General features: G+C 48.0%; 1 protein-coding gene across 1 annotated transcript; it reads right to left on the reverse strand.

Moving 5' to 3' along the window:
• Window positions 1-477: 477 nt before the first annotated feature.
• Window positions 478-26,618, reverse strand: rnf144aa (ring finger protein 144aa). The gene is made up of 9 exons (XM_084676786.1): window positions 26,496-26,618; window positions 25,954-26,230; window positions 12,240-12,396; window positions 11,115-11,219; window positions 9,932-9,992; window positions 7,514-7,754; window positions 5,300-5,447; window positions 4,729-4,818; window positions 478-3,367 (listed from the first exon to the last, which is right to left on the reverse strand). The coding sequence occupies exons 3-9, from the start codon at window positions 12,390-12,392 to the stop codon at window positions 3,236-3,238; spliced, it is 930 nt and encodes a 309-aa protein (XP_084532912.1). The 5' UTR covers window positions 12,393-12,396; window positions 25,954-26,230; window positions 26,496-26,618; the 3' UTR covers window positions 478-3,235.
• Window positions 26,619-26,731: the final 113 nt, after the last annotated feature.

Genomic DNA, 26,731 nt, shown 5'->3' on the forward strand with positions numbered 1-26,731 from the left:
GACTGTCTGTGGTGACGTCTGAATGAGCTATTCCTATGGAAGACCTCCCTTAAATGATAAATACAGCATGCCAGGGAGCTGGAGTGGACTGCCTCCTGTATTCTGTCTCATTGGCAATTCGGAGAGTGTCTCCCGTGATTCAACACAGGAGAGCCGAGACAGAATCGATGTGACAAATTATTTTAAATGATTGACCAGGGAGGGGACGATAACAGCTAGGTCCTGCCACAAACACATTCAACACATTGATGGGTCTTGTTCATTTATTCCAAATCCATGTCAGCCCCCTGATTCTGTGGCATTTCCATGACCTCAGAACTGACTGGAATGAGAAACTGCCTGTGACTGAAATATGAAAATGTCCGCAGTAGAGGGGGCACATGGTCTGTGTTCTTACCAGTTAGTGATGACTACAGTGGTTACAATACTGTTCTAAATCGATTGTGTTTATGAAACAAAATGATACATACATGGAAATTAGCAGTCACAAAAAAAAAACCTTTATTATCTTTTGTCACAGTGTTAGTGGAACAGTTACATAGGTGTGAGTAGAAGTTTGTGTTTAGATGACACTGTCCACACATGCCAATGTACAAGGATTACAAAACACATCCTGCCCTTCCAGGCAAATACAAAAACAATGAATTACTCAGGATTTAAGTAGAAAAAAAGAACTGAACAATTTACAAAGCAAGCCTATGAAATGAAAAAGGCAAACTCAAAAACCTGGACACATAACACCTAAATTTTCAGACTTAAATGACTTAACACCAATTCTGAGATGTTACCCAGCCCAAAATATATATTTTTTAAACAAAGAGTTAAGCCTGATAATATAACATGCAACTCAATCTCCTAATATAACCAGTTACAAAATATAGATATATTTAGTAAACATGTCTAGTGTGGATACAGAGCAACAGTAAGATTCAAGCTTTAATTAAGAGCTGTGAAAGGCATGGTGGAGGCTGTATGTGGCCCCCTGGTGGCCAAAACCAGAACACACAAGGCCTCTGGGCTCAGCCCTTGCTGCTTGATTGGAAAATGTCATGTCATGTGACACATATGTTGCAGCTACAAAGAGAGCTAACATTATGAAAACCTACTGTACGTACTGTCGTGTTCCTAGAACTGTATAGAAATGGAAGAAGCCATATAAACATGTATCATAAAGCCTGTACATCGACTACTGCTTGGCACGATTGTCATTTAAAAGAAAAATATACTTGAAGGGGTTTCCTACACAGTCCTCATCTCTCTCCTACCTTCAGAGGAAGGTTTCGTCAACTAAAAAGGCCTAATGTAGCCAAAAGTAGTCATGTGTGTTTTGGTAGAGCACCAGAAGGTAGAAGCTACAGGCTAATGACAGCGCTTCTCTCATGCTTGGTGTTGAGCCGTATAAGATCCCCCTCTGATGCTACATGAAGACTTGCAGGCCTCTCCCAGCAGCACAGTGCTCCAGACAACTGTCATGCAGAGCAGCGTGTGACAGCTCGGAGCTCATAGCAGTCTAGGTGTTTAAGGCCCTCCAGATTGTGGTAGGTTGAAGTAATGAGCTGAGAGAGGAGCTTAGGCAATATAGAAATGGACAGCTGGTCTATCTAAGGTAACAAACACAAAACTACATGTCTACTGTCTTCATGCCTGTTCCTTTTTAGACAGAAATGATAGCTGGAGATTATTTTCAAATCCTAAACCATGATAAAATACTGGAGTTATTGAAATCATGGAGATGCGTAAAAAAAAAAAAAAAGTTTGTTTCCGGAAAGATTAAACCCAATCCAAGATATATTTGACACCTCTAATGAGTAAACCTTTTGCAACAGATCAGTTTATGCCAAGGTAAACTGTGTCTTTTGAATAGGACATACAGTTCCACTGGATATGACCACAAAAACCCGAGGTTGAGGTCTTAAATATACAAACTTGCATAGACAGAATGATAGAGTGCAGTTTAGAATGCTTCTGAAACAGAACAGTCACTGTCAGGGCCTGTATTGTATGTTGGCAATCAGCATGAGCTGCAGTTGCTGTAGGGCTATCTACCAAAACTTAAGATTCCCACTAGACCATATACAAGTTTGATTCTAGTTTCTTACAGTTATCTAGTCTACAATAACGTGATATGGATGAAGAAAACACGACACACAATTATGGCTGATTTTGATGTACTGGAAAATGTGCTTTCATAAAGTCAAACTTAATCCACAAAATGTGGATTTTTTTTTTTGTTCTTCTAGATACTAGGGTATCGACTTATTTGGCTACTGGCAATTTAAGACCATCCATTATTTTTGGCTCAGTATTTTGAGTGACGTTTTAGCGTAATCTATCTTGTCAATGAGATGGTCTCTGGACATCCATCTCAACACAAGTTTGACTGTCTGTTACTTCTGGGTCAGTCAAGAGTGTTGGAAACAGTCAGAGGTACACACACACACACACACATTTGAAGCAACAGGCCCAGAGACAAAGACACCACCAACAGAACGTGCTGTATATATATATATATATATAGAGAGAGAGAGAGAGATTGGCCCCTGTGTGGCCCACCGGTCACCCCAACAGAAAGAGAAGACTCCTGTGCGAACATAAACAAACACCAAACGTGTGCAGTGCATCTCTCGCGCTAAAAACGGAACATGTAGAACGACACAGAGAGAGTGGAGGGGGAGGAAAGCTTCAGTACACAGTAGTGCCACAAATCAAGAACAGAGGAACCAAGACTAAAGTGAAAAAGTCTTTCAAATCGTGGCTCCGACATGAGAAAGTCTCCTTTCATGAAGGATTCTGGGATCCGCTCGTTCCCCCTCCTCGGCTTGTCATCACCCCAGTCGCTTCCTGACCAACAGTCTACCCAGTGTCTGTCTGTTCTGGCCTGTTCAGGACCTCTGCTACACACACTACCATCCCCCACCACCACCCCATCATCATCATCATCATCATCATCATCACATACGCCAGGGCATTGTGATCCTGCTCCTGCCCTTCGCAACGCGTCTGACCTCCACACACCTTGAACCCCCCGGAGCTCTACTGCAGGTCATGTGTTGTCCGGGGGTCAGGGGTCACCCCTCTCCCAGATGGATCAGGATGGCGTCCCGGCCGGCACTCGCCACGCCCAGCCCCAAAATGAAGCGCTGGAAGCAGGAGGGCGGAAAAGAAAGCAGGGAGGGAAAAGGAAAAGGTATGGCCCAATGGGGCGCCGCTCGGCCCCGGTCGCTGGGGTCGCGGGCTAGGTGGGGAGGGGGTCGTCGTCACCCTTGCTACATTTGCACTTGCAGCACAGGACGAAGGGTGTGGCCAGGAGGAGGAAGGGTGAGGCCACCAATAGGAGAAGGCCAAATCCTGCAAAGATCCCCACCACCTGCAAAAGGGGTGGAGAGAGAAGGGAAGATAGAGAGCGATAGAAGGAGAAAGACAGTCCGTTCAATAAACACATTTTGGTTCAGATTTTTTTTCTCCTATCCATCTTGGTTGTGCAGTTCATTTAATTTACCACATGGTGGTAGCAAAAACCAACACATCATCTTGCCCGTCGGAGCATGGCATTTAAACAGTGACTTGGTGAATAACGTAATGCACTTCCGCCAAATTCAGAGTCGGGGAGTCATCTGAGGATTCCTCTGGGGCAGGTCCAAGGAGGACGGGGAGACTCACTCTGCTGTCTGGAGGCACTCCTCTAAAAAGAACCCCTTCCAACTGTCCTTTTACCAGGCTGGAGAGTACATCCTGTGTCAAGTAGCAGTTCCATGGACGCACAACTGTCATCAAGTGAATCAGCCCTGACAGCGCTACAGAATAGATGAGACTGATGCGTCCAACTACATTAACGAGAGAGGATTTGCCTTCCTACTTTATGTCTCTCATTCGCTCTCTTTCCTATATCCTCTTTCAACAAGCCTCCATAGTAAATAGCATAAACCCCCAAGCCCCCTCTAACTAAAGCCTTTATCTGATTTCGATCATGAAGTGTGTGTGTGTATGTGTTTGTGTGTGTGTTGGGGGTAGGGCATTAAGAAGAGGCAGGGCTTTCACAAAGGCAGGCTTGTCCTCACACAACTGAGTCGTTAAGTATTTATGAGGCATCCGAATGTAAAGCAGGCATTCTAAGGTCTTGGGAGGAGAGATATGCTGTCGGGCAGCTAGCTAGCTAGCTTGCTTGCTCTGTTCATGACTCAGTCTGCCCCACTGGGCAACAGATGTCAGTGTGTATGCTAGCGTCAACAACAGTCTGTTTAACAAGGAAGTGTCTACTGCAGACAGAATAGGGAAAAGGCAGGCCAGCTGAATCCACCGCAGACACGCTGCTGAGTAAGTTGGTATTGTGTAAAACAAAGCACTTGCGAAATGTAGCTACCTGTGTCTTGTCATGACTGGCAGTGTACTGTAGATGATGTCATGCAGGGAGGGAATGGTATTCGCTGTATGATAACTGTGGATCTTTTTTTCATTTCTGAGCAGGCTGTCATAGCAAAAGCTTGCTATGGTTAGTCTAGTCTTTTTTCGGACACTTTTATTTTTGTATTTTTGACTGTGGCCAAGCAAGCGTGAGAGCACGTTTCTGTGTGTGTGTGTGTGTGGGTAACTGCAGTGCGGATGTCCTGCCTGTGCACGTGTGTGAGGGTGAAGAAAGGAGAGAAAGAGAGGGAGACACAGAGATGGAGGGAGAAAGGGAGGGAGAGAGCAGAGAAAAAAAGGGAAAGAGAGCGAGAGATAGGCACTCACCTGTGTTCTGTGCCAGATGACAGAAGCCCTGGAGTGGCCCAGTTTGTTACGACAAGGCCCTTTGTCATAGTGGATCAGGAGAAAGTCATCCTGTCACACACACACGCGCGCACACACACAAACACACCAAATAATTGGCCATCAGCTGGTCTGAAAGGTATGGGTCACCACTCAAAGAAAATTGCTTTTAAAAGACCGGTGTGTTCTAATAGCCTGTAGAGTCCAATTAGGATTAGCTAGGACACTGCCAAAAAACCTGCCACACATGCCCACTCCTGCTGGCTTCTGAGGCTTAGTAGATGTTGCTGTTAGATGACTTGGAGCAGACAGTATAATAATGTGTTCCATTATCTTTTTTTTAAATTATAACATTTACAAAAATGGCTGCATCATGTATTGATTATGTATTAATTCACATGTAAAAGTCACTATTTTACCTGGGGTCTCAAACATTGTACACAAATGTGTTTTCTGTTTATCAATAATATTGTTAAATGATATCATATATTATGTAATTGTTATATTAATTCTTCCAGGTATGGTGGCCAGTTTGGGCCAAAGTTCCACTCACGTCGAGAGACTCCAGGCAGTACCAGCAAAAGGCGTGTTTACAGTTCTTGCACATCATCTGGGCGCATCCCTCATCCCTCTCGATGTACACCTTACACTTGGGACAGCGCTTGATGGGGGCGTCGTCCTCCTCGTTCTTATAGAGGGAGCTGCCGGGAGGGAGGAGAACAGAGACACGGTCAGAGGATCTTCAAACACCTGAACACAGATGGGATTCAATATCCCTCCACAGCTCCTTGATACCAGCACAGGGATTCTCAACCGTGAGAACTCCAATACACCCCCTAAAAAACCAGAAGGGCATGGTTGGGTTCCTGAGAACTTGAAAAGCGGGCCAAGATCTTGAAGCTTCTACGTCGGTTCGGTCTCAAAGTAAAATGCAGGTCCGTGTCTCTTCTTTGTATTCTCTCTCTGTGCTGTGGCTGCCAGGTGCTGAGGGGGTCTCCGGGCCGGAGCCCGCAAGGAACCTTCCTTCTGGACAGCAGCCTCACACAGAAAACAAGCCCATTCATTTCTAGGCCAACTCCAGCTGGTGTATTGATTGCAGCAGGGCCAACTGAATCAAGACCTCCCTCCCCCCTCACCTCTCCTTTCATCTGATACCTAGCAGCCATTTTGTGACAGAAAGTAACACTTCCTCGTACTGCCTTCTCCTCTCCCAGCCTCTCCTCCAGCAGGGCAGGAGAAATGGCAGCATAGCTAGCCTATGTGGTTTGAAAGACCGTCTATTTGCTTTGAAGGAGGTGACATTCAGAACATGTTATATGACTCAACATGACTCATTAACAACCCCAGCCAACCTCAGCCGAATACAGCCGACCCTAGCCAACCTGAGCTACCTTCTGGGCCAACACAGCCAGCCCACCAGCTTGGCAGTCAACCAGCCAACCAATCAGACAGCACGTTCCATCCAGCTTGCTCCCAACACCAGCCTTCCACCTCCTATTAAAAGATGCACCAGATGAATCACGACAGGCTACCGTTACATGTATGCATAGGGAGACAGGCAGCTGAGCAGAGGGCAGGTGCCCTGGAGCTGTGAGCACACATCAGTCAGGACTACAGGAACACAGAGGGGGGAGGGAGGGGGGGGATAGACAGTCAGGACTACAGGAACACAGAGGGGGGAGGGAGGGGGGGGATAGACAGTCAGGACTACAGGAACACAGAGGGGGGAGGGAGGGGGGGGATAGACAGTCAGGACTACAGGAACACAGAGGGGGGAGGGGGGGGGGGGATAGACAGTCAGGACTACAGGAACACAGAGGGGGGAGGGAGGGGGGGATAGACAGTCAGGACTACAGGAACACAGAGGGGGGAGGGAGGGGGGGGATAGACAGTCAGGACTACAGGAACACAGAGGGGGGAGGGAGGGGGGGATAGACAGAGAAGGTGCGGTTGGGTGGTGGTTCACACAGAGTATAGGTTTTACATTTACATTTACATTTAGTCATTTAGCAGACGCTCTTATCCAGAGCGACTCACAGTAAGTACAGGGACATTCCCCCTGAGGCAAGTAGGGTGAAGTGCCTTGCCCAAGGACACAAAGTCACGTGGCACAGCCGGGAATCGAACTGGCGACCTTCTGATTACTAGCCCGACTCCCTCACCGTTCAGCCACCTGACTCCCTAGGTTTTAGGGTTGACTGTTCATCCGCCCCTGCCCCCCCCCCCCCCCCCCCCCCCCCCCCATCCGTCCACCTCTCCCTCATCAACATCATCGTCCCTCTAGCAGATGGGTATTTGTCCCGCAGGCAAACACAGCTCAACTAACATCTGTGTGTGTGTGTGTTGGTGTGGGGCATGGTGGTTAATTGGGTTTTAGAAAAGGCTAAGTGAGAAGTCCAAATGTCTCTTCTAGCTGCTTCATACATTTCCATTTAGTCATATAGCAGACACTCTTATCCAGAGTGACTTACAGTAAGTACAGGGACATTCTCCCTGAGGCAAGTAGGAAGAAGTGCCTTTCCCAAGTACACAATGTCATTTGCACGGCCGGGAATCAAACTGGCAATCTTTGGATTAATAGCCCGATTCCCTAACCGCTCAGCCATCTGACCCCTCTTCAGTTGAATATTTCTGAATGCGATTGTAATATTCTAGTTCTGAATGTGATTGTAAGAGTTATGAATTGTTCTCAATGTAATTGGCTTGGTAAATGTGTAGGAAGGAAGGTGGTCGAACTGGTCTCTCCTGGTACAATGGGCCACTCTACCTGGTCTCTCCTGGTAGGAAGGAGGTGATATGCTGGTTCTCCTGGCAGGCCTGGTCTGGGTGCCAGCTGGCCTTGCAGACAGAGCAGAACTCCAGGGTGCAGACGGCACAGGTGACCAGCTGGGGCAGCGGAGCCTCCGTCTCCTTCAGCTGGGGAAGCGGAGCCTCCGTCTCCTTCAGCTGGCACACGGCCTGGCATGACTGGGACGGGCACCAGGTCCGGCACGGGTCCAACAGCACCTCTGTGGCACAACACCAGGGCGAGAGTTACAAACAGATACAGAGCGCTCTGCTCCGATATTTGATCCTCAAAATCCTGTTGAAACGATGTGGTTCTGATCCATGATCTTCTGTTGTAGTTTCTATTTGCACGACTCGTATGCAGGGCCTGACGTTAAAACGGTGTCCTGTCGTCCCAGGGACGATGAAAAGATGTCTGGGACACCACAGACTAGACGTGTTATGCTCTGCTCCATGGTGCGTGGTAGGGCACCAGGGAGCAGCGCAATCATGGCCGTCCATCATGGCCGTCAATCATGACTAAACTAGCTAGCTACCAGCTAACATTTATTCCAACCCATAGTACAACAGAGTACAGTAGATTTTAGTCAATGTTGCAAACCTATTTTTTGAGAAAAAATAAATAAATTCAACCTTTCAAAACTTTTTTTTACGAATTTACATTTTGGGACAGGTCAAGTTCAGTTTGGGATGGTTAATTTTGCACTTTGTGACGGTACTGAGACAGTGAGGGAAAAGGTTAGTTGTGAGCCCTGTTTGTATGTCGCTTTGGATTAATGTGAATTAAAACAAATCTCAGATGAATGCATGCTACTGTTGCTACATGGAGAGGTGTAAGGAAATGTATGTGGATGGCCTGAAAGTTCTCTGCAAACATAATGGACAAATGTGTTTTATTTATTCATGGTCTATTTCTCAATTCTTCCAGCACAGTAAACAAGCCTGGCTTTAGAAATGTTTGCTGCAGAGGAACAGCCACAACAATACTTTCCTGCTGATTTTCACACAAACCTCCACACAAACACACACACACACACACACACAAACCTTTACCCACACACACACAGACACATGCATATACTTACACACAGCTTATTACCGTGAGTGCTATGCCTTCCTTTAACCCCTTTCAATTTCAGGCTAAACTCCTTAACCCCACTCCCCCCCCCCCCCCCCCATTTCTTGATCCCATGCCACAGGGGCCGTGCACCAACGTGCACGCACCAACGTGCACGCCTGCGTCTTGGCTCGTTGGCAGGCGGGCGGGCGGGCAGGCGTGGAGCGTGAGCGGCTCTTCTGCCTGGCTGGCCCGGACATTGCTGAGATGCCTCTCTCAAGGCTCAGTGCCTCTCTCAAGTCCCTCTCACGCCTCTCTCTCTCTCTCATACAGACAGAACACAGCCACGGGTGCTCTCACGCTGCCTACGGGTTAATGAACGTGTGTGTGTGTGATGTGTGTGTGATGTGTGTGTGTGTGATGTGTGTGTGATGTGTGTGTCTGTGTGTGCACGTGCGTTTCACTGGTTGTATGGAGGAGCTGGAAGGTGCATGCCATAGAAGGAGGATGAGTGACAAGAGTGGCTTGGGATGGTGAAACCCTGTGTCTCTGTGCCAGCAGCCAGCACACACCGACAGCCAGACATGGGGAGCTCTAAGCCACTTATGATATGGCACATTTTCCTCTGAAGATAAACCCCAGATGCACAGACAAGCGATCCCAGACGATGAACATATACAGTCTCCGAACAGAGTTAGCAGGATAAAGGGCTTTAAATAAGCTATGATCCTGCACCACCGATCAGACCCAGGCAGACAGTCACTATGAAATAACTTCCGCAATCCCATTAAAATCAGTAGGAAAGCTGTCTAAAAGGCCGCCCCCTCATGTCTATTTAATAGTGGAGGGTGTTAAACTTTGATAAGGACACGAAGGCTAAGTCAGGACAGTGCTGCAGCGTGGTCTATTGGTTGAACAAACAGACAGGCCGCCACGAGTAGGTGAACTAAAAACAACAAATGAATCGCTGATGAAAATCAAGAGTTTTGTCTGGAAAAACGACACCCCGTTATCCACACAAAGCGACTCAAAAAAAAGGAGGAACAGAAACTGAAACGCGAGAAAAGCCTGCAGTCCACCGTACTGAGGTAAAGAGGAATAGGTTTTTAGGGGAGGGAAGCAGACACTATTTTTAGGACGACAGCAGAGACAGGCGAGACAGGCAGGTTGTCATTATCCTCCCGGTCGCAGTGACACCGTGTGACAGGGGACTGAGGACAGGTGGGAGTACACACCAATTACCCAGCCAGCCCCATCCCGTCCAGTCCCCTTCTTCCCTCCCTCTCTCTCTCCCACAGCCACACACACAGAAACACACAAAGACCCAAACACTATACTCACCCCTCTCAAACTGCAGCTTCTTATATTTCTGCATGATCTCTGACGCCACCATGCACTCAATCTGAAGGAGAGAGAGAGAGATAAACATGGATATCAAAGCAAACAAAGGCTTAGAAAAGGGACATCCATCAGGTGTGTACACCAACACATACATTAGCTGTCTCAGTTTTGAACGTAACCCCAGGCAGCTTATTACCCAGAATCTGTCTCAGGGAACTCAATATGTTTGTGTGTGTGCGCGCACGCGTGTGTGTGGTGGTTGCATACCAGGTACTGCTGAAGGTTAACGGATATAATTAACTCGAACATGAAATGACCATTCAGAAGGCAGCAGAGGGACAGTTCATGACCAGACAGAGTTGTAGCTGTCAGACTGTGTGTGCATGTGTGTGTGTGTGCGTGTGTGTGCGCGGTTGAGGGATGCGTCCACTGACATGCATGACAAGCCAGGTCTCATTAAAGACCCGTGACTGGGATTGATAGCAGACATAAGGAGAACAGAAGGAGAGAGGGAATAAGAGGGGGAGCCCATTCACTCAACCAAACTGCCTGGAGCAGCCCGGCATGGCTGACCTCTGGGTGACCTCTCCTTGTGACAAGATGCAGACAGAAAGAATCATGTACTCTTGGTAAACACACAGGCAGAACTGCAGGGGGTTGGAGAGGGGGCTGAGAGGGGACTAGGGATGAAGGTGGTCTGGGACTGGTAGGGCCTGGGGCCAGGGGAGGGCTAGAGGTTAGCAGTGGGCTGATGTGGACCTGGGTAGAAGCTGGGAAAGGGAGATGGATGGGGGTGCAGGCTAGGGGGTGGGCAGAGCAGCCATCTATCATGAAGAGTGCTGATGCTACAGGAGTAGTTCATTTAAACCCTGCCCTTCTGAGGCAGAAGAAGTCCTAGCTGAGACGGATGGCTAGTTTGAAGGACGTGAGAACTCGTTTTCTAAGCCCAGACAATACTGCTCACTCCTACAATGTTTATACTGTGTGTGTGTGTTTTATACGCTACCAACTCCATAGTGTACAGTACAGGTCAGTGATTTAGTAAGGGATTTGGTAAGTGGCATGGAAAGTACTGTACAGAAAGTCTTCTTTAGTAAGTGATTTAGTAAGTTGTTAGGAAAGCTCCAAAGAACAGAGAACCAAACGATGGGTTTTTTAATGTCATAAATAGCAGTAAAGGTACCTCAGTTTCCTGTAAGTGTCCTCGTTTTGGACAGGCAGAGTCGGGACAGCTAATTGCAGTTTCGAGGCCCTCTTTGATTAGTAGCTCCACATACTGCTTCAGGCACTGGAGGAAACATACAAGCCATAACATTAACCCAGTTAGTTAGATGGCCATCTAGCCAATGAGGAAGGACATGTGGGAAGAAGGACCAAAGGGACAACTTATTCACACATCTCCCCCTCTATCTCATCCACTCTTTTAATCCCTCCCTCCCTCCCTCCCTCCCTCCCTCCCTCCCTCCCTCCCTCCCTCCCTCCCTCCCTCCCTCCCTCCCTCCCTCCCTCCCTCCCTCCCTCCCTCCCTCCCTCCCTCCCTCCCTCCCTCCCTCCCTCCCTCCCTCCCTCCCTCCCTCCCTCCCTCCCTCCCTCCCTCCCTCCCTCCCCAGGCTCCACTGGTCATTAACTATGCATCCTGCTATCTGTTACTTGTGAGTAGACAGTTAAATAGAACCTAATAGCCGTTTCCATTGGTGTGCAAGAACTGGGACTAAGGCTAGTGCTGCATTTAGGGCTAGGGCTGGGACTAAGGCTAGGACTAGCCCTAGGGGTAGAGCTAGAACCTTTGGGCTCAGGAGAGGGAAAGTTCCAGGGCCTTGATGGGCCTTGAAAACAAATGCTGCAATGCGGAGGGATAAAACCAATTTCCCTACAGTGATGAACTGGGCTTTAGAAGGATATCTGTGAGACTAACTAGCACAGAGCTGCACACAGTCTGTTCGGTTGTGGCTCCCATCTCGGTGATCCTATATCCCGTTGCTCCTTCCCTAAGTTCAGACCAGGCTGTCCTCCACTGTTCCAACATGCGTCTACCTCAGCATTTATAACTCTCACCCTGGTATTGACTTGCAGGCCTCATTTTCTCAATGGTTCACAAAACAAACCCATTTGTTACAACATTCATGATTGATGTTAAAAGCGATTTCCCATTCTGTTTTCACATTCTTGGGAAATCTCAGGCAGGGATATGACCCTGAATGTTGTGGCAAGCAGACAGACAAGTATACAGAAAGACAGACAAATCGACAGTCTCAGACAAACAGACAACCAGATCCACAAGGGGCAGGTATGGCCAGCCAGTACTGACCAGAGTGCAGAAGACACATTGGCACTGTCCGATGGTGGTCATCTGCTCCAGAGGAAACTCTCCAAGGCACAGTTTGCAGGAGACCAGCGGGTCCAGTGCCAGGTCCCAGGTAGGCCGGTATCGAGCCGTGCTCATTCTGACTGGCACCGACATGGAGCTGAAACACACACACACAAGGAGACAGAAGCCCACAGTGAGTGAAGCCAGTTCCCTCCTCAGGACATTGTCAGCTATGAGCTTGTGACTGTTGCTTATCCAGCTCAACCGGTGCGTTTCTGACGAGAGCTCCAGTGCACAGGGCGGGGCAGAGTCGTTACACTGGAAACAAAGAAGGGCTGATGATGCACGCTGGGGACGCCAGACCATTTCAGTATTGTGACATTACGTGCTTCTGTATGCTTGTCTGTGTGCGTCAGTGTAATACTGATAATGTCACAGCAAATACAAACATATCCCAGCACACACACACACACACACACACACACACACACACACACACAGGCACAGGCTGACACCAGCTCTGTCTAAATGCTCTGTCAGCAGGGTTCATGTTCATACTCCTCATGATGCCGCCAGACAGCCAATGAATCCAACCGTGGGGGAGTTCCTCCTGTAGCTAGCTAGCCTGCCCCTCCCCCCCTTCCCCCCCGTGAACACACACACCTCCCCGATAACACTTCCTCTCACGCTCCTCTCCTTTGTGGGGGATGAAGGAGGGCTTATTGTGGGCTCTCTCTCTTTCTCTGCCTCAGTATCTCCTGTTACTCACAGAGAGAGAGAGAGAGAACGAGAAAAAGAGACATGGAGAGCGAAAAAGAGAGGCAGCGAGAGAGACAGAGAGAGCACGGACTGGCCGTCACAGCTGACGATGACTCCGTGTTTGCAGGAAGTCTCCCTAAGCGCACGCCGTCAACGGTCTGACCTCTGCAGCTAGGCAACCATGGGGATGGGGGGGGGGGCAGACCGAGCTTTCGGCTGTACGACCCCTGTCTAAAAGAGCAACTACCTCGACTGGTGAAAGAGGGAGAGAAAAGGAGGAGGAGGAGGGAGGGAGGGGAGGAGGAGAGGAGATGAGGGTGAACGTGGACGCAGACAGTGTGTCCACATGCTGCCTGGGGGAGACCTGAACTGTGGCAGGGTCTAGCAGGCATCTGGACACAAGAGCTGGCCATAAGGTCAGCATCCTACCATTGGTGGATGTCATGGCAAAACTCCTGGATACACCCTGGCAACAGGTGACACAGAGGCACAGTATTGGAGGATCTGACAAACACAAATAAACGACTCGGATAAATGAACCAAAAAGAAAGAAAGGACATGTGATGATAGGCCTGCTAGTTTCCCCCGCCTTTTGTATTTGAACTGCCTCAACCAGTTCTAATGCAGAACACCACAATGGCCATACTAAACGACCCAGTACTGATCTTTAACTTCTACCAACAACTATGTACAACTGAAAGATGAGAGTGGATCCCTCACTGAACTGCTTACTTCCCTGTCTACCTGCTTGCTTCTGCTGGGCTTTTCTGCGTCGAGTTTGCCTGTTCTCCTTCATGGATTTCCTCCACAACAAACCAAAGGGTTTTGTTTTTATGACAAAGGGAGATGAACTGGAGCTCTACCACAGCTGCATTATTTACTGGGAGGTCCATTATCACTCTGCAAGACACACGCGCACACACACTTTCATGCACACTTCAAACTCTTTTCGACACATGCAAAAGCATGAATAGCTAGCTATACACACACACAGAGTCTGAACAATGAGACCATGCATGCACTACAGTCAATGCTCACTGCGTGCTTGCTGGCTGAAAAAATAAATCCAAGACTCCATCTGGCCGCCCAGGCCACCACACTACAACCCTTCCTATCAATAGGAAGACCACAAGTAGGCCAGACGTCCACAGGGCCTGCTACTGTACACTGCCACAGAACACATCCCTGCTCCGCTACGATCCTTCGTCCATGACTGCACATTAGCCATGTCTTCCATAACAGCACACTGGAGCAGTTATGTATAGTAACCTAGAAACGCCTGGGTGTTGGGTTGGGTCGGGGGAGGGGGGGGTAGTGGAGCCTTCTATACACGGCAGTGAGACAGTATTTCCTGTGGAATATCTGATCTCTGGTCATCTGCTTTGGTGCCTCTGTAGTATTCACCAACTGGGAAATTGGTCAGTTTGTCAGATCGTGACCAAGGAGGCACAAAGTGTCCACCAAAGACACGTGTGCACACACACACACACACAAGGATACCAACCTCTATTCGCATCAACCTTGTCAGGCAAGCTTGTCTTCAACCTTTGACATTATCTCAAAACCAGCTTGACTTACAGAGCAACTTCATGTATGCAGTCGTCCCTCTACCTGAGAAGTCGGGTTGGTATCATCATCAGTCACCTAACGCCTCCCCCAGACTGCAGACACCCCGTCGTACTCCAGAAAGGCACTAAATCAATGCTGTCAACACACTTTCTGTCTGAGCTCATAAATATCACTGTCAGGGTCACTCTGCTGTGTCTGAGCTTAGATAGATAGATATATAGATATATAGATAGAGAGAGAGAGAGATGGAGGCAGACAGGGGCAGAGACGGGGGAAAGAGAGGCAATGAGAAAGAAAGGCAGTGAGAGAAACAGGAGGGAGAGAGAGAGAGAGAGAGGAGGGAGAGAGAGAGAGAGAGAGAGAGAGAGAGAGAGAGAGAGGCAGGCAGGCAGAGAGACACAGGAGAGAAAAGTAGATGGTCAAGAGGAGAGACAGCTCTCTGTTTCAACCTGGCTGCGCAGATTGCAGTTTAATTACATAATGTAACATTAGATGGTTGCATAAGACTACATTTATACTGTAGCTTGGCTGAAGCAAGAGGATGCTCACATGAAACAACACAGGATTCCTTTTACAAAGCAGCCAGCCACACACACACACACTAACGCCTGGCGTTGATAGAGGAGTGGGTTTTTTAATCTCTCTCTTCAAACACACAAAAGCCCTGTCAAACCGAGAGCATAATGACCTGCTCCTGGTCACTTCAACCTGCAGAGGGATCGAAGCTCAGATACAACACAGAGAAGAGAGATACAGAAAGGAGAAGTGGGTCAGAACCAGTGTGTGTGTGTGTGTGTGTGTGTGTGTGTGTGTGTGTGTGTGTGTGTGCGCGTGTGGACGCTGCTGAGGAGCTCGTTTCCTGGCTTGGTAGAGGCCTCTGGAGGAGAAGATGATTAGGGTGATTCAGAGAGGAGCACTGTCAGTTTGACGAGAGGGCTCATTGTCTTCTGATGTGAAAATGATGGCTAGTGCTCAGAAAGAGAGGGGAGAGAGAGAGGCAATCTTGCAATGATTATATATATATACGTACACACACTAAAGACAGAGACAGAGACAGAGAGAGAGAGAGAGAGAGAGAGAGAGAGAGAGAGAGAGAGAGAGAGAGAGAGAGAGAGAGAGAGAGAGAGAGAGAAAGGGGTAAAGGGAAAGAAAAAGCTCAAGGTTGTAAGATGTTCAGTTAGTTGACAGAATCTCCTGAAACCATGGTGATGGGCTAAGGTGCCTCAGTACAGATACTAAGCACTTTCTTTAAAACTAACTGTGAGTGACGTTGGATGCTTGCAAGATGTTGCATGAGACACACTCACCGTCACAAAACGAGAAGACAGATCACATACCGTGTGTCCCACTCATAAGCAGGTATATAGCATTAACAAACTGTAGGTCCTCGTCTAAATCCACAGTAGATCACATTTGAAGCCCTACTTGCATGTCTTAAATTCTTTTTTTAACGTCCTTGGGTAGTAGATAAAGCACACAGTTGTTTTGAGAGGCAATGCTATCTGGATGCTTTTTGAGTGTACTTTGGCTTTAAGACTCTCATTCCACCAAGCTGTGGCAGCCATGGCGCCATCACTAGCTGCTGTGTGTCAGGAAGTAGGGGGGTGGGAGTTAGGGTGAGATCAGGGACTGATTAGGGTGTAATCAGGCCCTCTAACCACCTCTTATCCAGACTTCCATTCCCTCTCCCTGCTCCCTTCTCTCTGCTGCGGCGTCCACTGCTCCAGACGGGGCCAATTGGGAGAAGCCTTCTCTGTCGCCGTGTCAACACGACTCCTCGGAGCTCTTTAACGACGACGCTAACTCAGTCTTAACCCCTACCTCCCTCTAGCCATAGCCCATACTCCCCCTCCCCCCGGCCCTCCCATCGGACATGGGGATTGGCTGCTAGCGATGCTGTGTCGCCCTGACGTGAGTCGCCCGGGGATAAGAAATGCACGTACACAGGCTTTCATGTTCTCCCATAAACACCCGGCTGGAAGCACCACCATAGTGATGCTTCTCTCCCACAGGGGCTGGGGCCGGGGCCGGGGCTGGGGCTGGGCCCGGGGCTGGGGCCGGGGCCGGGGCTGGGCGTGGTCTCACTGACAGGATCTCAGGTAATCAACACCAGGTGTCCTGAGGCCAACTTCCAGGCTAGAATGTGAAGAATTTTCCATCCCCCAAAAAGTTGTCCTTTTTCTCCAAGTGTAATAAAACTACAAAGGCATACTAAACTCATTTTAGCAGTAAATACTGCAGCATGGAGCGCTAGAGATTGTTTTGGAATCATGAAAGAGAACGAGATGAGCTGGCAAGCAGTCTGAGCCAGACTCAGACAGCCGTGATGTTTCAATACAAGACACCCCAGAGGACCAGGAGGTGAGAGAGCTGCTTCTACCCAGGTAGGCCCACTGAGATTGGGGGATTAGAAACATGTTCTAATCCCGGGGGAGGGAGGATGTCTATGTTAACCATGAGCAACCTGCCTGGATGATCCCAGTTGAGGACTACAAAAGACAACAATAATCCCCTGTCATCCTTCTAACATAAACACAATCAGACAGTAACCTACTGTAAATCCCATTACAGTACTCCAGAGCAGTATACTGTAGGAATGATAGACACAGCAGTGTTCTGCAGGCAGTGACCTTGTGGGGCCTAGAAGATGTGTTGGTGTACTGATATGGGAAATGGATCCAATAGAAGACGATGAACACACGACACTTAGTCAGGAGACTGTTCAAACACACACAAGACAGGCTTCTTTTCGTTTAAACAATAAGGATACATTTGTGCCTGTGTGCGTGTATGCCTGTGATAGAGAATGGAGGAGTGTTTGTGTGTGTGTGTCTGTGCTTGAATACATGCCTGTGTGTTAACTGTCATTAACTTCTCGTTGCCATGGGAGATCCTCAGATAATAATAATGCCACATCTCCAGGAAGACAGGAACACCAAGCAGGGAAAGAGAAGACAGATGGAGAGGAGGAAGACAGGAACACCAAGCAGGGAAGGAGAAGAGAGGTGGAGAGGAGGAAGACAGGAACACCAAGCAGGGAAGGAGAAGAGAGGGGGAGAGGAGGAAGACAGGAACACCAAGCAGGGAAGGAGAAGAGAGGTGGAGAGGAGGAAGACAGGAACACCAAGCAGGGAAGGAGAAGAGAGGTGGAGAGGAGGAAGACAGGAACACCAAGCAGGGAAGGAGAAGAGAGGTGGAGAGGAGGAAGACAGGAACACCAAGCAGGGAAGGAGAAGAGAGGGGGAGAGGAGGAAGACAGGAACACCAAGCAGGGAAGGAGAAGAGAGGGGGAGAGGGCTGCTGCTACACACACACACACACACACACACACACACACACACACACACACACACACACACACACACACACACACACTCAACATAATGGTGGCAACCTCATTCCTTGCACAACTGGTTGTATTTGATATAGACCAAGTCATGAACTTCCTGTACATTTTAAGCGAGGTTCCTCCTCAGAGTTGTAATATCATTAACTGTTGAAGGCATCAAACTATTTGGCAAAAGACAAACGGTACTGATAGACAAACTCACTTGTGGAGGTATCTAACAAGACCATTTAGCTCTTGGTCACTGTCAACTGTACATGAGAATCTCTCAACGAATCCCGTCACACACTTCTGCATTTAAAAAGGAGGACAACAAGTTACCGTGGCTAACAGGATGTGACGTCACAGGTCCCTCCCAGAGCCAAGGTATACACACAATAATACATCCCTCCCATAAGCCGCCATGTTCCCAGGAGGCCACCCAAGTTCCCTTGCCAACTGACCCACATTCATCACCTACAGATGGAGAGGTCTGTTATTTTTGGCTGGCCCTGTGATCTCCCAGCCTCGGGAGAGAGGTGTGCTGAGGTGAGCGGCGTGCATGCTGGGAGCACATGGCTCCTCTCCACTGCCTGGAGGACTCTACTGGAGAGGTGGCTGGCTTTCTGAGTGACAGAAGGGCCACTTTGCCCAGTGGAGTTAGACAGCACAGCCCTCCACAGTGTCTGTGTGTGTGTCTGTGCGTCTAGGATGCAGTGTAATAGGCAGACAGACAGAATAGCCCTGGCAGCGGTCAAGCCAGGGTAACTAGCAGAAAGCCAGGCTCGTTGCCCACTGAGGATGTTGCCATCCCCATCATGTTGCAGCCAGGGCCATATCTGGTCTGGTTGGAGAGGGGGGAGAAGGAGGAAGGGAGAACGGAAGAGAAAGGGGAGACGAGGAAAAAAGGAGAGGAAGTAAAGCAAAGGAGGCCACGGAAAAACAATACAAAAAAAATGCCCCGGGCTTCAGTCCAGTTTCCAAACCTCCCGGAGCCTCCCAAATGTGCCATTAGGCAAACGAGTTCAAGTTTAGACATGGCCTAATGACTCAGCATGGATATTCATGAGACATGTGACGTTTTAATTGGACTCTAGATATTCCTCCACAGTCGGACAGACCAGGAGGAAAGAACACAATCACACTTGTCAGATAGGATCCACTGACAACACCTATTAACCCTGTTGGCACTCAATAACACACACACACACAAGCATGCATACACACACCCCGTACTTTCACGTTAGCTCCAAAACTGTACAATTCCCATGTTGTTGAATCTGTGCCCATGCTTGTTCTTGTGAGAGAGTCCAAAATGACTTCCCCAAGCAGCCAAAAGTAGGAGAGAAGACAAGCAACAAAGACCTGGCTTGTTAGGATTAGAGGAGGGCAAGGGGACTCTCACTAGAGGACAAATACAGCCAGGGAGCGATATCTGAGATAATTGTAGTCAGAGAGAGAGAAGATCAACAGACTTCAAAGATGAGGGGGATCGATGTAGTAAGCCTTCCCTAGTCCAGGATGGTAGCGAAGGCTATAAACCTTAAATATTCCCCTCAACCACAAAGTATGAAAGAATGAAAGTCATCTTTTTTTTCAGGAAAAAGCTGTGGATAGAAAATGAAATCAGTCTTGCCACAATCTTTAAAACGGGAGTGCTAAGCCGCTGAGGGTGACAGCTCCCCCCCCCCCCCCCCCCCTTCACCTCCTCTCCCCCACCACCCCCACCCCCCTACCAAAAAGCCTCTTGGCTCACATTAGTGTCTGGTGAACTAAGCAGGAGAGACAGGCGTGCCAGGATGAGCGTATTGCTATTGACAGACGTGGAGGGTCGGAGTGAGGGGTCGACTGTGCCTACAATCTGTTGTCTTCCCCAGCTAACTCAACTCGTGCATCCAAGCCACTTCAGACACTCACCGACCAGCCGTTTGCTGTAGCAGAATGAATGAATTAAGAGGTGCCTAATGAACCTCGGGGAAGATTCTAAGTCCAACTAGACGACTTCACCAAATGAATACTCAGTAGACATACTACATGAGAGCATTAAGAGGCATTGGGGGAAACACCAACATCAAACTCTCTTGAAGGAGAGATCGGGCCTGTATCGTTTGTCTTTCATGCCGATGCTGCTCTGACAGCTCTGAAGTGCACATGCAGGGTTGCGGTTCAGTCACCTGCCATGTGGACCTCGCCCCCACAGGCCTCGCCCGGGCCCCGTCTGACATCACCTCGTCCTACTGGCATGTTCTCTCTCGTTCTCTCTTTTCCCCGCTCCCACAACCACAACCAGTTTTCACATGTCTTGGTCATGACTGCTCACACGGTTCTACCTCTCTGCCCCCACCCCATCTCTCTCTCTCTCCTGCTCTGTTCCTCTGTGTCTCTCTCTTTCAAGTTCACATGCTGAGTCAAACTTAAATGCTCCCTGATTTTCAGCAAGGCCGAGCATGCACAGAGTGTGATTGGCCTACTGTACTGTAGTGTTTCCTTTGGCCTCCGGACTCTCCTCAGTGTCCTCTCTCACACACTGCCACACACACACTGCCACACACACAGCCCCTCTCCCTGGGGCTGTGGTGCTAACATCCAGTCCAGAGAAGCCAATAGACCACAGCCGCTTGCTTATCTTGTGTGTCGAGGCTGTAGCCAGAGCCGGATCAGACTGGTTCCACCAGGGTTTAAGCACACACAATAACCTACTAGAAGGTGCTAAAGTTAAATCTATAAATAGATCCCGACAGACACAGGTGGCAAAAAGGAGAGTGATATTGTGAGAGAAAGATTCAAGGAGAGAGAGGGAGGGAGCTGGGGGTGACAGCAAAGTAGAAGATTGTGAGGAGCGTGGTGATGAGAGAGATAAGAGTTTGAGAACTTCCCTCTGCTACACTGGAGAGACATGAGCCCAGTCAGGGATAACTTGAGCCCAGTCAGGGATAACTTGAGCCCAGTCAGGGATAACTTGAGCCCAGTCAGGGATAACTTGAGCCCAGGCAGGGATAACTTGAGCCCAGTCAGGGATAACTTGAGCCCAGGCAGGGATAACTTGAGCCCAGGCAGGGATAACTTGAGCCCAGTCAGGGATAACTTGAGCCCAGGCAGGGATAACTTGAGCCCAGGCAGGGATAACTTGAGCCCAGTCAGGGATAACTTGAGCCCAGGCAGGGATAACTTGAGCCCAGGCAGGGATAACTTGAGCCCAGTCAGGGATAACTTGAGCCCAGGCAGGGATAACCTGGACAGATGACTTGGGCAGAGGACCTGAGACAAGGACACTCAGTCAGAAACACATCCAGGAGTCTAATGTGAGGGAAGCGGTGCTTGGTTAGCTCCTCAAGGGATAATTCTCTTACCATTACTCACTGGAATGTTCAAATGACTACAACTACACTGCCATCGTCCTTGTGCAACAGAGGAGCCCAGTCTCAATCCTGCTGTCTGTCAGTGCCATTTCAGGGCCAGGGCATGGGTCTGCCTTGTTTCAGGGCCAGGCACAATGAAATAACTAATCAACTAAGCATTCTAGGGGCACGGGACTGTCATGTTTCAGGGCATTGCTGAGTCACACAGCTGTAACTGTCTGTGTGGATCCTCCAAGCCTATGTGGCCATCTGGATGATGGTCTGGCAGGGCCGGGCGGGCAGGCAGTGGCCCGTCCTTATCTAGAGAACAAGCCAACACATCTCCACAGTTCTAGGTCAAAGAGGCCCACGTGTAGAGGGAGTTTCAGACGTCGCTATGCCTGATGAGCTGCATGGAGCTCACCGTCCCGGTGCACCAGAGCACAGGTCGTTTTGTCATCTGTCCATGTCTCTTGGATATTGTATGCCATAGGTCTGTCGCATGAGTATCAGGAAATATTTGACTGACTGAAATGTCGATCTGATATCACTTCCCCTTCCTTTCTGCTCTTGTCCTGTTTGGCTGCAGACCCGCTGCCTGCCAGAACAACTCACGCAGCACGTCTGCTTTCTGCAACCTCCACATCAACTACCACTGAGGAGCAAACACATGAGAGGTTTCATAGACGGGGAGAGCATCTTGTGCATCTATTTAGTGTCTCTGTCCACCACCTCCCTCCACCCCCACCCCCCCTCCACCACCCCCCCTGCCCCCCAACCCATGCACCCTGTCCTCCCCTGGCCTTGGCCCAGCATAGTTCTGCTTCTACATGCCTTATTTCTCCATCATAGCGGCTGACTTATACAAGAGGTCTCTCTCTCTCTCTCTCTTAGTGCAAAGGGGAAGTTGAAACTGAAGGAAACACACCAACATCCTGCTGTTGTTTTGGTACACTTGGGCAGGGATGAAAACCCTCTCGACTCTCCCGGAAAGGGCCACTAAAACATGAGAAGTCTCTCACCAAAGTCTCCATGTGGGAAGAGACAGTTGATGGGATTCATTGGAAGGTGGTGGCCGTGTAGATGGAATATGACTCATACTCACATTGATCTCCAGTAATCAATAGTGTTGATGACATGACATAGGATCACATGCTGTGGGCCATGCTTGCTCCTTGCCTGGCTCCAGGCCAGTTAGTCAGATTGTAAGATACGCCTTTCTTCCTAAGGTATAAAGCAACCCATGGCAAACACATGGCTAGTACTTGATGAAGAAAGTGTTTTGTCCGTCTCTTCATAAATGGAGTGACTAAGTTCAGTTGAGTTCTGGATTTTAATAAGTATTTATCAATCTGCAGATTGGGAGAGAAAACCAGACCCCTGACAATAAATGACAACACAACACCAGGCTTAGGTCTCAATCAAGTCTCTCTCCGCTCTGAATGACAGAGGACCATCTTTTATAGGGCACAAGATTGTAAACATAGATAGTGACAGTCAGGCAGTAAATACGTTACAACAGTCTCAGAGAAAGAGATTCATAGCTCCCAACACATGACCACTCAGACTAGAGAGTTCATAGTTGGAGCTCTCCTTGTAGTCATGACAAGGACCATTTAGCCAGTACTTTGTCCTGATCTCAAACATCTATTAACCCTGACACATAGACACAATCTACTCTAATTAATAGCAAGCTTACATGAGAACATACTAACTAGTATCCAATGACTAGTTCTCTTGATTAGTGAATAATGTAAGCACACAGGAAATCTAAATTTCTTCCACATACGACACGCACACACTGTAATCTGTAACTGTACTGACTAAGATGTGCCTTTGTTCTGTGGAAATATCGCTGATCATGCTACTCTCCCATTCTGGCCAAGGGCTTGATGACAGATACAAGTGCAACATACCTTGTCAGTGCACCAATTGGATGTATTAACTGTGAGTACAGTGTGTGTGTGTGTGTGTGTGTGCGTGCGCGCGCGTGCGTGTGTAGGAGGGAGGGGAGTAGTCCAACTATATGGCTTTCTGAAGGTGCAGCAGTCCACCATGGTGGACTGGCTCTCATACAGGTCCCATAATGCATTGCATAGCTTCTCACTCCTCTCTCTTCCTAAATGCAAATGAGGAACTGACAGACAACTAGTGTAAGAAGAATGGGCATTTACTCAAAACGATTGATTTATTTGATATTATAACATCATTTAAAATGATACAACAATCAGTAAGTGCTTCCTGTGTTGAAAGAGGTAAGCTGGGAAAGCTTTTCAGTGAGACTGAACTCTGGAGGGATGTTGTCGACAATAGCAGTCATTATAGCCTTATAAAATAACACCACACTTCTTCAAACAATGACAGACTCATCAAACAACAAAAGGTTATTGTTGTTCTGGCTGCGGACCATTATACAGAGCAACCAGCCCTCCTCTCAGGCAAGCCCACTTTAGGAATAATTTAACACTCAACAACTGTGTTCCAGACTCAAGCGGCACATCCAATCCATAGCAATATACCCGCTGACTGTGGATGCAAATAACTTAAACAAATCATTTTGAGTACAGTTATTCCTGTGGAGTTCTAACACAACTGACCGAGTTCTTCTATGTGTGGTTGTGAGTGCACTCCCATAGCCTACTCTGAGCAGGCACACTAACGGGATTTGCATGGTAATGAGGAACTGAAAGTAATTAGACGATAATTGCTGGGCTAAGCGCCGTGGATGAACCACCAGCACAAGCCGTCTAAAGCCACTAGCGCTGGTTAATGTGCTGTGTTAAACAGGTGAGTTAAGAAAACAGAACACAGTGCTGTGTCAGAGAAGGAAAGAGCACGGTAGTCAAACAGAGACACAGAAATAAATAAAATGAGAAAGACAGAGAGAGAGTGAAAAAGAGACAGACAGACAGACAGAGAGAGAGAGAGAGAGAGAGAGAGAGAGAGAGAACTCCACCCACTAGCAGCCTAGTACTAGTATGTGAGTTGGCCCCTGACACTTCTGATTTCCAGAGAGGCTATAGGCCCATGTATCCAAAACTCCAGCAAGGGTTGTATTGTATTGTAGCAAGACAAAACAATTGGGCCGCTTGTTTATATATAGCTCAATAATTTCGAAAACTCAATGTGCAGGTCAGTCAAGAAGCCATTACTCAGTGAAACAGTATCATCAGAGAAAGCTACCTGTTAAGATTGTAGGCGATAGAACAGCCTAATCATCACATGAAACCACTCAGTAGCAGTCTTAAAAAAAAAAAAAACTGTAGTTCACGTTACACGTTGAGGCAAGGTCAGAGATCATAAATTGCTTAGACAAACAGTCAAGCTATACTGAAGTACTTCTGGATGAAAGAGGGCCTGTGTTTTCTGGGGCCAACATAGTGGTCTGATAGTGTCTGTGCTGCGTGAGGCGAGGTGTCAGACGATGGGCAGCAGGACAGGGCCGGCATTCACCTGGGAATGGATGCGGTGGGCACTTGAATGAACAGAGTTATGATGGCATGGGAGAGAGTGTAGGTGTGCGTCTGTGTGTGTGCGCGCGTGTGTGTGTGTGCGCGCGTGTGTGTGTGTGTGTGCCCACACTAGGAACAGAATCTCAAGGGACTTTCAGGAACACGGTGTTCTGAGACTGCTAGCCATACCACAGCCATTGAAAAACACATACTTCTTTCTCCCTTAAGGCAACCCTAACGATTTTTTCCCAGAGAATGGGCTCTCACTCAAAACAATGCAATAGTTTTTCCCAATGAACAACACTTTCCTTTAAGCCAACAAATCTCTGGTCATGACATGCTATATGTTGCCAAATGGGAATGCATCATTCCTGAAAATCATGCCCTTGCCAGTCTGTCTACATGTCTGCGTGTCTACTTGCCTGCCTTACTGCTGTCTGTTTGTTGTCCTCCCACTGGAATGAACCCAACCTTTGTTAACAGTGCTGCAACAGCCCAACTGTTTTGAAGCAGGGTTTCATATCATAATCATACCATAAAGTAGGAATCCATGGATATCTCTATGGAGATGGAAATATGCCCTCTCAGTTGTCAGTGACATCAGTCTCAACACGCTACGGATATGGTATGTCTGTTATGGCAGTTCTAATGATCTCTGAGGACTCTGTAAGTCACACTATTTATCTGGGTCTTCTTACACACAGCCAACATTCGAAAATAATAGAATTGAAAATTATATTAATACAGCTAGTTGTTGGGGAGGGTGTAGGCCCACTTGAATAGAGAGGATGTGTTTGCTGTATAAACACAATCTGTTTCCAGAACCAACACCCTAGATGCCTGCTGGGAGTGGAGACAACAGGCTTTGAGAAAAAAAAAAAAAATACTTTAAATACAGCAACATGTGGAAAAAGAACATAACTCATTATGAATTATCTTAAAACAATGACTTTCCTATTGATAGTTATAACATATCGAACAATACCCTAGAAGTTGGAGATACAGATAGACACAACCACCACTAAAACATGGACTGTCTAAAATTGGCATGAGACACAACATCATAGTTTACTGATATTTGCATGTACCTGCATGACGCTAGCGTGTCATGTGTGGATGATGTTAGTCAATGAGATAATGAGAGACGCCTCTCTACAATACGTTAGTAAGTAGTAATCAACAACACACCAATAGTAGGAAAGAAGGGACAGAATGCGCTGTGGTTTACTACTAAGCAGTAGACTAGTAAGACACAAAACAAACATCGTTACCTGGCTGTCTGATAACGCCGGATTCTCCTTGAGATAACGTCTTCGGGAGAGATGAGAGCTGACTGCAGTCCAAGTTGATCTCTTGAATTGGATTAGCGAATAAGTGGGCTGACTGGTCAGCAGTACTGGAGTAGCAGGAGCATACTGGAAGCTATCCTAATATCGTTCTGGGTGGTGACTGACGGCATTCTAATTGTATCCATGTCTCTCATCTAACCTACAGTCGGCGGTCTATCCATGGGGCGGAGACATTTGTCCATAGAGGCAACTGGATCAGCTGGACAGAAACAATGACGTTTGTTAAGAAATCAGTGTGAAAGTACGTGTAGCCTGCATAGATACAAGAAAAACAAATAACAGAAAAGAACAAATAGACTCAGTTGCCAAGCTGTCTATCGACAGACAGTTACAGGATCTTCATGAAAAGACAATACTCTCCTTCAACCACTCAGTGTCTTATGGTAATTGCTGCCAAGAAAACATTCCCCATACGCAAACCACGCAGCGAGATATGCCAACGTTGTCGGACAAATATAGTTTACCTTTACGATGGCATCTGCAGCTCTAGAGAGGCAAGAATCAGCTGCTGCACTCTGCGCACTGGAAGGACGCCATTTGTCTGAGAACGACTATGTTGAGATCGAGAGTTTGAAGCAGAGCGCTTTATCTCCGGATGACAAACACGTCGGCAGCGACGCTTGCTGGTCAAACTGCGTCACTGTCTCGCTACAGTATTGTGGAGACTGTCATCACAAGTAAATACACACCTTACAAGAAT

This window comes from Hypomesus nipponensis, chromosome 3 (genome assembly GCF_054491055.1).
Source record: "Hypomesus nipponensis isolate SF chromosome 3, ASM5449105v1, whole genome shotgun sequence".
Classification (NCBI taxonomy): domain Eukaryota; kingdom Metazoa; phylum Chordata; class Actinopteri; order Osmeriformes; family Osmeridae; genus Hypomesus; species Hypomesus nipponensis.

What these genes read in the sequence shown, in the direction of transcription:
- rnf144aa (XM_084676786.1), bottom strand. Translation starts at nt 12,392, where the DNA reads ATGTCGGTGCCAGTCAGAATGAGCACGGCTCGATACCGGCCTACCTGG. An exon ending in AATGTGTCTTCTGCACTCTG is followed by an intron (nt 11,220 to 12,239) that starts GTCAGTACTGGC and finishes TGTTTCCTCCAG; the next exon opens with TGCCTGAAGCAGTATGTGGA. An exon ending in GACACTTACAGGAAACTGAG is followed by an intron (nt 9,993 to 11,114) that starts GTACCTTTACTG and finishes TCTCTCCTTCAG; the next exon opens with ATTGAGTGCATGGTGGCGTC.